This window comes from Drosophila rhopaloa, unplaced genomic scaffold (genome assembly GCF_018152115.1).
Source record: "Drosophila rhopaloa isolate 14029-0021.01 unplaced genomic scaffold, ASM1815211v1 contig_167, whole genome shotgun sequence".
NCBI lineage: Eukaryota > Metazoa > Arthropoda > Insecta > Diptera > Drosophilidae > Drosophila > Drosophila rhopaloa.
In genome coordinates this window covers 2967498-2980220 of record NW_025335047.1, presented here as the reverse complement: position 1 = coordinate 2980220, position 12723 = coordinate 2967498, and the positions used below count along the sequence as shown (strand labels likewise).

General features: G+C 47.8%; 3 protein-coding genes across 4 annotated transcripts; 1 reads left to right on the top strand and 2 right to left on the bottom strand.

Annotated features, from left to right (window-relative positions):
* Positions 1-254: 254 nt before the first annotated feature.
* On the bottom strand, positions 255-3645 carry LOC108046819 (serendipity locus protein H-1). The gene is made up of 3 exons (XM_017126731.2): positions 2395-3645; positions 1121-2331; positions 255-967 (listed from the first exon to the last, which is right to left on the bottom strand). The coding sequence occupies exons 1-3, from the start codon at positions 3396-3398 to the stop codon at positions 582-584; spliced, it is 2601 nt and encodes an 866-aa protein (XP_016982220.1). The 5' UTR covers positions 3399-3645; the 3' UTR covers positions 255-581.
* Positions 3646-3997: 352 nt separating this feature from the next.
* Positions 3998-9468, top strand: LOC108046804 (pre-mRNA-processing factor 39). Of its 2 annotated transcripts, none has more exons than XM_017126701.2 (8): positions 3998-4065; positions 4304-4395; positions 4612-5461; positions 5525-5727; positions 5790-5915; positions 7217-7491; positions 7548-8870; positions 8932-9468. In XM_017126701.2, the coding sequence occupies exons 1-8, from the start codon at positions 4026-4028 to the stop codon at positions 9248-9250; spliced, it is 3228 nt and encodes a 1075-aa protein (XP_016982190.1). In that variant the 5' UTR covers positions 3998-4025; the 3' UTR covers positions 9251-9468. The 2 variants fall into 2 exon arrangements, with proteins under 2 accessions (XP_016982190.1, XP_016982191.1); XM_017126702.2 differs by lacking the exon at positions 3998-4065 and adding an exon at positions 4104-4247.
* On the bottom strand, positions 9450-12017 carry LOC108046805 (DDB1- and CUL4-associated factor 10 homolog). Its single transcript, XM_017126703.2, has 3 exons — positions 11460-12017; positions 11032-11401; positions 9450-10750 (listed from the first exon to the last, which is right to left on the bottom strand). Exons 1-3 carry the CDS (start codon positions 11750-11752, stop codon positions 9590-9592), a joined length of 1824 nt encoding a protein of 607 aa, XP_016982192.1. The 5' UTR covers positions 11753-12017; the 3' UTR covers positions 9450-9589.
* Between the last annotated feature and the right edge of the window lie 706 nt (positions 12018-12723).

Here is a 12723-nt window from a genome sequence, read left to right as displayed (position 1 = left end):
GGGCAACTCGCATTTGCTTTGAAATAAAAGGCGACTTATTCAAGATTCAAAAGAAGCGATAAAAGGTATTACAGACATTATGTTACATCAAACAAATAAATAAAAAGTAAAATAAATACACAAAAGAAAGAGTTTTTTTAAAATTGATTTTAGCGTATAAGCAAACCAACTGCGAAACACCACATTTTGTAGACTTATCCTTGGCTGCCGAACGGCCAACTTGCAAAAGCTTTAACAATAAAAAAATATTGGCCTTTAAATAAAATATGTACGAAATTTATTATTGGTGTGAAGCGTACAAATCAAAGATTTATCATTATGTTTCTATATATAAACGTTTATATATACACTCAAATACACTTAGGCGCTATGCAGAAATCAGCTTAGGTCTATCACTTAAACAAATTTAGCGTCATACTCTTAATAACCTACGGACACTCATCCGAATTCTTTAAACGATTGCCAGTGGTCAGCGACCGCCCAATTGCGTGGGCGCAACAAAGTCCACACTGCTAACTTAACTAAGACACAGGAGATCGTTGAGGCGTTCATGTTGACGGGCAGCAGACGCCGCCGCCTGATCATGTCATATGCGACGTGGCTGCAGTCGCCGACTTCCCCGCAAAGAATCGACTGCCACCGGTCTGGTTGGTAAAGAGTAGCGTATCCACTGATGGCAACATCTGGTTAGATCTCACCAGCAGCGGCACATTCACCATGGACACGGATGGTGTCTGAGCTAAACTAGTGGTCACAGACTGTGCTGCATTCCCCGTATTGCTGAGCTTGCCGTGCGCATTTAGCGTGAAGGCGGGCAGGTAGTAGTTCCCAGATCTCACCGGTATTGCTTGCGTCGATGTGGCGGCACTTGATGAGGAGACGGCGGTCAGCTCCATGGAGGCGGGCGACGAGAACGGCGAAGACTCTAGTGAGGGACAAGCTATGCGATCGCTGGGTTTACAAGGCACTGCAAATAAAGAATAACGTACATTCAAACACTATTTCTAGTAATACATCTAATATATTTAAATTATCTGGGTTGGTTTTACTTTAAAAATGTTTAACTTTTCATGAAACTGTCATTTTTAAAATCAAGATTTAACGATTTTGAAAAACTTACTAAAATCATCATCCGGCAACATATCGTCCGGTAATTCGTTCTTTATCTGGAAGTGAAGGGCAGCAGCCGAGTCTGAGATTGCGTTGTCAGATGTCCCCATTTCAGTGTTCGCATTAGGGGCATCGTACAGACCGCACTCCTCCATTTCCAGGGCCTGCTCCATGATCAGCTCTTCGGCTGAAGTCAGGCTGAGTCCGTGCAAGTCGAGGAATGGACCCTGGTTCTGCACCGGCTCCTTCTTGATTTGTGGCACCGGAGCAATAGGCTCCAGAGTGGACTGCGGTAATTGAGCCTGCTGCAAAAGCTGCGGTGGTTTTTGCTGCAGTTGCTTGGGCGCCAGCTGCTTGCGTTCTCGCTTTGCTTTGGTCTGCTTGGGTGCTGGCGGAGGCAGCGCAACCAACACAGTTGTCAGCTCCTGCTGATGCGGTTGTGCTGGTGGCGTCGGGTGCACCTGCTGCAGGGCTGTACCCGCTGGCAAAGTGATTCCCAAAGCGGCAAGGGTGGCCTGCTGTGGCTGCTTCTTTTTGCGTGTCTGTTTTGTGGGCGCCGGTGCTGCAGTAGGTGCAATATTGGGCTTCACTTTCAGTTCAGCAGAAGCGGAAAGGTCATCGGGATTTACTGCTGCTGCTGTCGCCGCCGCCGCCGCTGCTGCTGCCGCCGCAGCCTTTTGGGCTTTGTTGCTGGTCGACTTTTTCGAGCAATAGGAGGGAATGTTCTCGAGGTGTTCGCCCGTCTTGTGGTCCACCTTGTGGCGTCGTCTCGTGTGCTTTAGCCAATTGGGAAAGTTTGTAAAGTCGCGCGGACAGTAGTTGCACTTAAAAGGCCGCATGCCCGTGTGTATGTTGGAGTGCTGCTTCAGTTTTGAGTTGCTGATAAAGCTCTTGTCGCACACGGTGCATGCGAACGGTCGCTGCTCCAGATGCACCAGGTTGTGGACCTTGAGGCAGCGTTCCGTTTTATACATCTTGCCGCACTTCTCACAGCGGTAGGAACGCGTCTGCGCGTGGTACTTCTGGTGGCGCTGCAGATGGGAGCGCTCCTGAAATCGCTTCTGACACTCGGGACATTCGTAGGGCTTCTCGGATGAGTGAATCCGAGCGTGGTGCGTTAGGTTTATTTTCTGAACAAACTTCTGGCCGCAGACGTCACACTGGTATTTTTTATTATCGCTGTGGATTTTCCGGTGCATCCACATACTGCCCAATTTGAGGCTAAAGTGTAGGTAAAAATAGTTTAAAAAGTGTGAAAGGTTTGAGATCTCTGACTCTACTTACCACTTGCCGCAGTCGGGACACTTCTTCCAGGTGTCCTTGCGTCCCTCTGTACGGTGCGTTTTTAAGTGCTTCTTTAATCCAGCCAGCACCTCGAACTCCCGCTGGCACTCGGTGCAGCGGTAAGTAAGCCTCAACCGATGGTTGGCCGCTTCGTGCTTGGCCACTTCATCGGGCGTCTCCAACAGCATCCCATTGCAGTCGAGGCACTTATGTAGCGGTGCCGGATCCACCTCGAACAGCTTGGTTTCCGAGGCTGCCGGTGGCGGCATACTAACTGCATCTGCAACTGCCTCTGCAGACTTGGCCTGTTGAAAGATGGTGAACGAGGGTGGCAGGAACTCGGACTCGCACAGCTCGATCTTGGTAACCACTTGTTCTGGCGGATGTTTCTCCTCGGGCGGCTCCTCCTTAAATACCTTTAGACGCACCGCCGTTGCTGCCGGTAACTTGGGTTTGCGTTGCAGCAACTGGGGCATCTGGAGCTGCTGCTGTTGTTGGATCTGCTCTGGCGATAGCTTCACGGGCGTGGATGTGCCACTGGAAGAGGTCTTCTTGAAGGGTGAGTTGGTGAAGGCATTCGGCGGCTCGGGTCGCAGGAAAGTCACACTAAACTCAGATCCAGAGTGGTTATCACTGGCCAAACTGCTGGGCACGGCGGAGGAGCTGGTGGCCGCCAGATCATCGCGGCATACATCCGAGGAGAGATTCAGCTCGGTGTTGTTTTGGGCACTCTCATCCAGGACGCGCCAAAAGTCCGTGGAGGAGAGGCTGTTCCCATTAACCAAACTGGCGGAGCTGATGGTCACGCAGGCGGACAGATCGATGTCCAGCGACTCGTCCTTGATGCTCGATATCGAGTCGAAATTGTTGATCCGGAGCAGCGAGCTGAGGATCTCGTCGTGGGCCGCCTTCGTGGGGGTGCACATATCGCCGCCGTAGATTTTAGGCGGCAACTTCTTGCTTGGCGCCTCCTCCTTCATTCTCTTGCCCTTGCCGCCCTCCATTCGCCTTGCCTTGCGTACACGTACAGGTTATGCGGTCGGCGTTTTCGCTCGCCGTATTTTGGCTTAGTTCGCAGCGCCGCTGGCGCTTCACAATCACTGGTCGTCTTAAACCGGTCACTGGGTCCTTAATTCACTCATTGCAAACGGTTTTGCTGGGTTAAACGCGCCGCAATTGCTCGAAAAACATTTAATTATTGTGAAATGCGCCTCGGCTTTGTTGTTTTTGTCACGCTTACAATTCTCGAGTCGCCATTTTGAGAACAGTGTTGGAAGACGCGCACTAATGGCAGTCCCGCCAACAATGATGGTTGCTGGCGGTTTAATAGCTAGATGTATATGCCTTTCCTGATTGGCACTTAAATGTTGTAAATATATCTTTTATTATTTAAATATAATATTTTTTAGATTAAATATTTGCTCAATATTACAATTGAACATTAGACTATTAATTCCATTCATAGCCGGTTTTCCAAATGCAATTTATTAGCTTGTTTTTCGACTGAAGTATATGGCTATTTTACCGCAAAACTAGCTACTAAGTATTTTTCGGTATGCTTAATTCATTTCAAAATACATAGATGGTATGATTTGGTATTTTTCAGAGCACTGCTCGGCTGTGTAATAAATATGGCGTCAGAGGGCGAAAACGTTTTGATGGAAAGTCCAGGTAAAGTCCAAAATTGTAAAAATAACGAGCTTCATTCGACCGGAACGCAGTGGCCGGCGACTAATTACTCAGTTCTGATGGGACTAGTCCGAAACTTGACATTGCCAGTCGTTTTAAATAGGCTTTAAAGACAGTTCGAAAAAACGCGAACATCACGAGGCAGCGAATCCATAACACCGCACGTACAGTTTATGTAAACCACATGGATTAACTAAGATAGTTAATTTCCGTTTTCCAGGTCGCCGCACACGTTCCGGACGTAAGGCCGCATCGCCGGCTGCATCGCTACCAACTAGGAGCACTCGTCGCACATCAAAGCGGAACGCACAGGTCAGTACATCTTACCAGTTAAGCATTTACATTAGACACACATCAAATGATGTAAACGATTGCAATTTCCAGTGCGGATGTGGCGTTGTTCCATCCGCACATGATCTTCCTCCCAGGAGGAGCATGTGATTACATGCAAGGGCCAACTGATGGGACAGAACCCGTTAATCAACAGGCAATACCTTTGGCAACTATTAATCTCCCTTATCCTTCCAGCTAAGTGACCACGAAGAGGAACCCGAACCCGAGCAGGTGGTTATGGTTCTGGAGGAGGAGGAGCCATCTGCGGGAGCGACTGAGGAGGCTCCCGCTTTGGAGCCCCAGTTCGAAGAGACACAGCACCAGCTGGATGACGATGTGGAGATGTTGACGCCTGCCGAAACTGGTGGCGTGGATGAGAAGAGCTCGTCCTTTCCGTTTAGCACGGTGGCGGAGCAGCATTCGGAGACCAGCGATGATATTAAGGAAAGTCGTGGACAAGCCGGCGTAGACACGCTGCTGGCTTCTATGGCCGGCGATAATGCCAACAGTCTGCCATCCGTGGGTGGAAATGATGAGAGTGACAACGCCAAGAAGGCGGACTTTGAGTACAATGTAGAGGCCCTGCAGCCCCAGGCTGACAAACTAAATTCGTCAGAGGACTCTAGCTCACACCATGCTATAGCTGAAGATCTAGCGGATGAGGCGGACACCAGCAATGCCACCATAGTCAACACAGAAATCATCTCAGAGGACGAACTACCTCCTCCTAGCAAGCCGGAGATCAACGATGCCGAGGAAGTGTCCGACGAGGAGCTGCCGGCACCACAGAGGGCCGAGCTTCCAGCGGATGCTGAGGTGATCTCCGAGGACGAGCTGCCCACCCACAACAACAACAATGCCGCCAGTGAGCCCAAGGCTGCAAAGCGAAAGGCAGCAATAGAAACTGATAAGGGTACTGAAAACAATGACACGATTAGTCGTGAAACGAGCGCAAAAGATAAGTCTGAAGAACAATATAATCCGGGAAGTCCAACGTCGGAGAGCAATGATGCACAGCCATCAGAGAAAAGGGTCAAGATTGAAGGTACGAATTTATAATCTACAACTATCTTGATATAACAAACTCACACAATGTTCAAACCCACAGAATCGGAACCCAAGGACAAAAAGAAGGAAAAAGAGCGCGATAAGGAGAAAGATAAGGAGAAGGATAAGGATAAAGAGAAAGATAAGGACAAGGAAAGGGAGCGCAAAAAGCTCCCCGACCTAGACAAATACTGGAGGGCGGTCAAAGAGGACTCCACCGACTTCACTGGCTGGACGTACTTACTGCAGTATGTGGACAGTGAGGTGGGTCCGCAGTCAATATGATATTTCTGACTGAAAATTCATTTAATTTATTTTTACTACAGTCAGATGCGGAGGCGGCTCGCGAGGCCTACGACACATTCCTTTCCCACTATCCCTACTGCTATGGCTACTGGCGCAAGTACGCCGACTATGAGAAGCGCAAGGGCATTAAGGCTAACTGCTACAAGGTGAGTACCTCCCATACATTTGGTCGTGCAATTAAATACCTTTCGCAATTTTTTGTATTACGCTTACAATTACGATTACAATTGATATTCATATATTTGTTGTTAAATACAATTTATTATAACCTAATAAAAACTACATTAAATAAATGCAACATCTACAAAAAAAAACACCAAATTGAGTAGACAAAATAAACATAGCAATGAGACTAGTAAACCTCCAGTCAGGGTCGTATTCTTTTATAGTATTCGTTTCGGTTAAATAATATTTTTTCAGGGAATGAAATTGAAACTGGTTTCGATATCGGATCATGACATAAAATAAGTTTCATAAGGATTTTAACCATGTAATTTTTTCACATTTGACTTGTCAATATTCAAAGATCATTATTACTTGAACTGCAATTAAATCACCTAGTAAATTTGATTTTTGGAAAAATCTTCAATTACAAATAATTTCCTACCTTTTTATTGTGGCTTTTCCACTTAAATGACGTTGCATTTGAATGGTGCAATAATTAATTTTCGTTTCGGTTTCATAACCTTGGTTTCTAACACGCAATTCATAGAACATTAAATACCTGGGAAGAAAATTATATGTACACTTTTTCTATTTTATTTACCACTTGTACTAAGTACCATTTTGTTCTACCTATGCACATTTTTTGGAGATCTTTGCCCCTAAAATGTAACCATTTTCTTCACGACACGAATTGGATGTTAGTATAATCACCCCAGTGTCGCACAACACACGTTGTAGCCCAGACTACTTTAGCTCAGCTCAGTTAACCTGACCCCTTGAACCCAGACCGACCTGAACCCGAAAGCGACTGACTTGTCTAGTCGATGTTCGATCCGTCTACTTTCTGATCTTCGTACGTTTGTATTACCAGTTTACCTCTTCAGTTACGTTACCTCCATCCTTCTTCAACACGATATAAATAGTGAGCTCGCATCTCGTACATTCGTAAGTACAAATGGCGTTTAAATGAAATTTTTAAGTCTTTTTGTGAAGTTTCTTGTATATCAAACACTTAAAAGTGTGTGCCTAAAAAAGAAAACAACTACAACATGTGTGTTATGTATTCCGTGTATTTGTAAAGTCGCTAAGTTAGTCCTTAAGCTCGAACACCATTCACATCAAACGATAGACTTAAGTTTTTGAGCACGTAATTCTTGAAAGATTATTATAAACCATGAACATTTTTATGTTTCTCTTCTGCGATCGATCAACTCAAAATCAAATCGAAAATCAAAAAAAAACGAAAACTTGTACCGAACATACGAATATGACCAAATCCTAGGTGTTTGAGCGCGGCCTGGAGGCGATTCCATTGTCGGTGGATCTGTGGATCCACTACCTGATGCACGTCAAGTCACACCATGGGGAGGATGAGCAGTTCATCCGCACCCAGTACGAGCGGGCGGTGAAGGCGTGTGGCCTGGAATTCCGCTCGGACAAGCTTTGGGACGCCTACATCCGCTGGGAGAACGAGTCGAAGCGCTACCATCGGGTGGTGCAGATTTACGACAGACTGCTGGCCATACCCACTCAGGGCTACAATGGCCACTTTGACAAGTGAGTTGGGGCACATATCTCTTATCGAGGCCAGAATGTAGCTCTTTTCTTTTTAGTTTTCAGGATGTGATCAATCAGCATGCTATTACCAGCACAATTGGCAACGAGGAATTAGTCCGCTTGCGCAAAGAATTTCACGAGCGCCAGCAGAGCAAGTCCTCCAAGTCCTCGTCCAAGCACCGGCGCGACAGCAGCAGCAGCTCAAAGGACAAGGATTTAAAGGAAAGAGAACGGGAGAAAGATAAGGACAAAGAAAAGGATAAGGAGAAGGACAAGGAAAAGGAGAAACGTGAATCTGGCGGCGGTGCTGGTAAGTCGCCAAAGGAAACTAGTGAAACTCATGTCGATGAATCAGACCTTACAACCGATCTGACCGAAAGCGATTCATCGCCTGCAGCTTCAATGCCGGCGCCTCAGATCGATTTTAGTGATCTTAGCACCCTTAATGACGAGGAGGTGGCTAGCATAAGGGATAGGGCGATCTCGGCACGCCGCAAGATCCACAAGGTGACCGTGAACGCAGTGACCGCCCGCTGGTCCTTCGAGGAGGGCATCAAGCGGCCGTACTTCCATGTGAAGCCACTCGAAAGGGCCCAGCTCAAGAACTGGAAGGACTATTTGAACTTTGAGATTGAAAAGGGAGATCGCGAGCGCGTCCTAGTTCTCTTTGAGAGATGCTTAATTGCTTGTGCTTTGTATGACGAGTTCTGGCTGAAGATGCTTCGCTATCTGGAGTCATTAGAGGACCAGACTGGAGTAATAAAACTAATACGCGATGTTTTCAGTCGCGCCTGTCGCATCCACCATCCGGACAAGCCCAGTCTGCACCTCATGTGGGCCGCATTCGAAGAATGCCAGCTTAACTTTGATGCGGCCGCCGAGATTCTGGAGCGCATCGAGCAGCGTTGTCCCAATCTCCTGCAGCTTGCCTATCGACGGATCAACGTAGAGCGACGTCGAGGAACGCTGGACAAGTGCCGCGAGCTGTACAAGCACTACATAGATAGTACAAAGAACAAGGGCATTGCCGGCAGTCTGTCCATCAAGTATGCCCGTTTCCTTAACAAAATCTGCCACGATCTCGATGCGGGTGTGGCCGCACTGCAGCAGGCGCTGGAACGCGATCCGGCCAACACTCGGGTTGCCCTGCAAATGATAGATCTGTGCTTGCAGCGCCCAAAGGTGGACGAACAGGAGGTGGTCCAGATCATGGACAAGTTCATGGCCCGCGCGGACATTGAATCCGATCAGAAGGTGATGTTTGCCCAGCGCAAAGTTGAGTTTCTTGAGGACTTTGGCAGCACAGCCAGGGGTCTGCAAGATGCCCAGCGCGACCTTCAGCAGGCTCTAAGCAAAGCCAAGGAAGCGCAAAAGAAGGGGTAAGAATACCGAATGCACATTGGCCTTCCTTATATATCTAAATAGTATTTTCCCTTGCAGCGATAGCAGTCCTAGTCGCAAGAATTCGTCAGCAGGCAAAGAAGGTCCAGCCCCTTCCGGATCGTCGTCCGCGGCGGCGGCCTACAACAATGGTGGCTCGGCTGCGGCCGCTGCTGGATATAATTATGGTGCGGCCAATGCCTCCGCCTACTACGGCCAGCAGAATACCGGAGGAGGCCCGTATCCCCCGCACCCGCCGCAGCAGCAGGCGTCCTACGACTCCTACTACAATCAGTGGGGCTACGGACCGGGTGGTGCCAGCGGCAGCAGTAGTGGCGGCTACAACTACGGCCAGTGGAGCGGTTATGGGAACTACTAGTGAGACTTTAGCCTAGATGTAACCCACTCCTCACTGTAGCTCTAAGACGCCCAACTCGATTAATTTCGCCTTGCTGCTCTGTTAAGTTATATACGTCTAATTTTAATTTTATATCGATTTCTAATTATACATATGGATATGTAAGACTTGTTTGCGCCCACACAGCAGCCCCTCAATGCGTAAAATAAAAGATATCAGCTTAATCGGTTCACCATAAATATAGCTGCTTGTATTTCGCCAAGTGGTGCTTGGATAATGTCAAACTACGCCTAAATAGAAAATAAAAAATATACATTTTGTCAGCGAGCGCTCGACGGGATTTAACGGCTCAACTGAAGTCTAGAGATTGGGACGATACCAGGTAACCTCGCCCCCATTGCAGCCAGTTACCAGGAGCGGCTCCCTGGGGCTAAACTTGGCGCACAGCACAACGTCCTGATGCTCGGTAATCTTGGCCAGTTCAACCAGCTTTCGCGGTTGCCGCTTTACCTCCTCGAACGCGTGACATCTGGGATAGTCGCAGCAGTCGTCACTGTAGCCAAGAAGTCGCACCCCGTTTCCGTACGGGGAGCATACGATTCTCCCGTCCGCCGAGAACCCCGGCTCCTTAATGAAGCCTGGCTTGGTGTTGGTCTCAGCGGCGTAGTAGAGCAGCTTCTTGGCATTCACCAGTATGGAATGGCTGTTCTCCTTGGACCTTGCCGCTGCCGCATGACTAGGGATAAAGGGTCGCAGGCGCAGCCGATGGCCGATCTCTAACCGCACGGTGGTGTCGCTGTTGGTACTGTTGATACTGCTGCTGGAGCTACTGCTGCTGGAGCTGCTACTGCTGCTCCGGTTGCCCTCTGAAGACGGTGGGGAGCGATTGGCCATCGAGGGCCGCAGCGGGAGGACTCCGCTGCTGATGGCGTACACAAAGTTGTATCCGCTCACATGGTTGTTTGAGTTGCGCGCCCGGTTCTGACGAATGGCCCGCTCCTGGACGGTGACCTCCGCCGCCCAGATGTCCGGTATAAAGGTGTCGGATCGTGGCGAGGCTGGGGCTGTGGCAGAGGCCAGTCGGCCCGTTCCTGGGTTGTCCAAATGGAACACCTGGACAGTGCCCATGCGCAAGGGTCTCCGCGGCTGTCTGGGCGGCAGGCCATCCGTATCCTGGTCTTGTCCCGAGCTGCTGCGGCTGCCGGTCCCTGTGGACACGCGTTTCTTCTTGGGCAGTGGCTCTTCCTCATCCCGCTCTTCCTCGTTGCTCGCCGGCTCCTCGTTGATGTCGTGAATGCAGGTCCACTCGCTCTGCTCGTCGCAGCTGACGTTCCGGGTCAGCATGCAATGACAGTGCGGGTGGATCTGCAAGGCCATTATCATCTCGGCGTCGTTCTGCTCCGGAAAGTCGGTGACCAGCTCCACGCGGTTCTTTTTCTGGCGCTTGGAAAACACATGGTCGTACTTGGCGGCCTGTGGGATGTACTGTTCGCCCAACTGCATCAGTCGGTAGATACCAGGCTGAAAAATTCGGTTAGTTTTTTAATATCGGTTAGTCTGGAGTCTGCACACTACAGGATATTAACGAATTATCCACAGTCTGACTTCGATTTTCACATTCGCGGTTCATTTGGGAGTTAACATTCTCTTTTTTAAAAGTTCTAGTTCTAGTTCTTTTAGTTTTGGTAAGGCTAAGTAGTGTTGCAACTCTAGTGTTAATACCTGCGTGTTTTGATTTGGAAAACACGCAGTGAGACTTGTGGGAATGCGAGTCAAGTGAAAACCGGAGAACCCTTCCTTACCCTAAATCCGCACAGATCCTTGTGTAGCGTGGTGAGGTCAAGGTGATGGATGATCATGATGTAGCCACCGCTGGTGCAGAGGACCAGCTTGTCGCCGGTGGGCGAAATACGGCAGCGCATCAGACCGCTGGCGTGGAAGACGCGCTGCGAGATCAGGCCCTGTTCCGTCTGGGAGTTGATGTCCCAGGTGAAGATGCTGCCATCGAAGCCGGAGCTAACGAGCAGTTTGTCCTTGGAGGAGTACTCGATGTTCTTCACCCAGTTAGAGTGACCATGGAGAACACGCAGTTTCTGTTTCATGTTCCGCAGGTCCCAGAGGGCAACGGTGAAGTCGTCGGATCCCGTGGCGAACAATCGCTCGTCGAAGAATCTGTGCATATAGGTATTCGGATTGGTCTTCCTGGAATGGCACCGTCTCCTCCACTTACTTTATGCAATTGACACTATCCGTGTGCGCGTCGGGGACCTTGAAGATCTCCTTCTGTGTGATGGCGTCAAAGACCAGGACGCACTTCCTCTCGGTGGCGGCCACCACCACGTTGCCGTCGGCATTGAACTCTAGGTTGAAGATGGCCCCGGTTCGACCCGCCTCCGTCTTTTTGCAATTGGAGTGGTAGCTGTTGAACATGTTCATCGAGCTGTATATCCGCCGCATCACGAAGTTCTCGTCGCCCCCGTGGATGTGGAAGCCACTTTCGCGGCGGCTCAAGTACCGCTCCATCTTCTGGATCTCAAGGACCTTCCAAATAAACGGAATCGGATCGGAAAACCTAAGGAAGTGTGTGGGTGTGTGCAGGCCAATTCGCGATGCCAGTTTCCCCCGTGCCTTTCTTCTAAACGAGGGCTGCAAAATGGTGCTGCGTGTAACCGATTTCTTTTTTACAACTGAGCATTTTAAGATTTTCAAAATTAAGAAATTGTTAAGAAACTATTTTTTTTTGTAACTAACGCCGTCGCTATACTTTCTCCTTATTTTACCGATATTTGTTATTTGACACAAAGGGCTCAGTGAAAAAATCGATTTTTTTTAAGTCTACAATAAAAGGGGAGAATTTTTTAATTTATTTAATTATTTTATTTATTTAACGTTTTTTAATAGTTAAACCACTTTAATCCTTTAAAGTTTTGATACAAATTACATTCGACGTTGACTGAGTTTATACAAAGGCCATTTCTAACAAAACTTCATGAATTCAAACTAGTGCAACATTTAAATAAAAGATTTTAATTAAATAATTCACTTTTCAAAATAGTATTTATGATTTAGTTTTAGGTTTATCATGTGTAGAAATTTCTCTATCTCTTTCAAACTATGTTTCTATACAATTGGTAAACGATGTAGCAAAAGAATCTTTCTTAACCATTGAGCTGCTTTTATTTTGATTTTGAAACAGTACGTCAATTAAAAAATACTAAAATATCGAACCTGGTGCTCAATATTATAATAAATATATTATTTAAATATTATCTATGGTTAAACCATTAATAATTGTACTAATCAAAGAAATCACTGTAGACAGCAGGTGTCGATTCGAAAAGCCGAATACCATATGCATATGTACATATGTGAACGCAAAAATGAGCATCTGCTGTGTTGGTTTGATCGGATCGAGTATATACCGATCGAAAGGTATCGCTTTAACTTAGAGGATTACATACCAAGTCTTAGAGGATTACATACCAAGTTAGTAA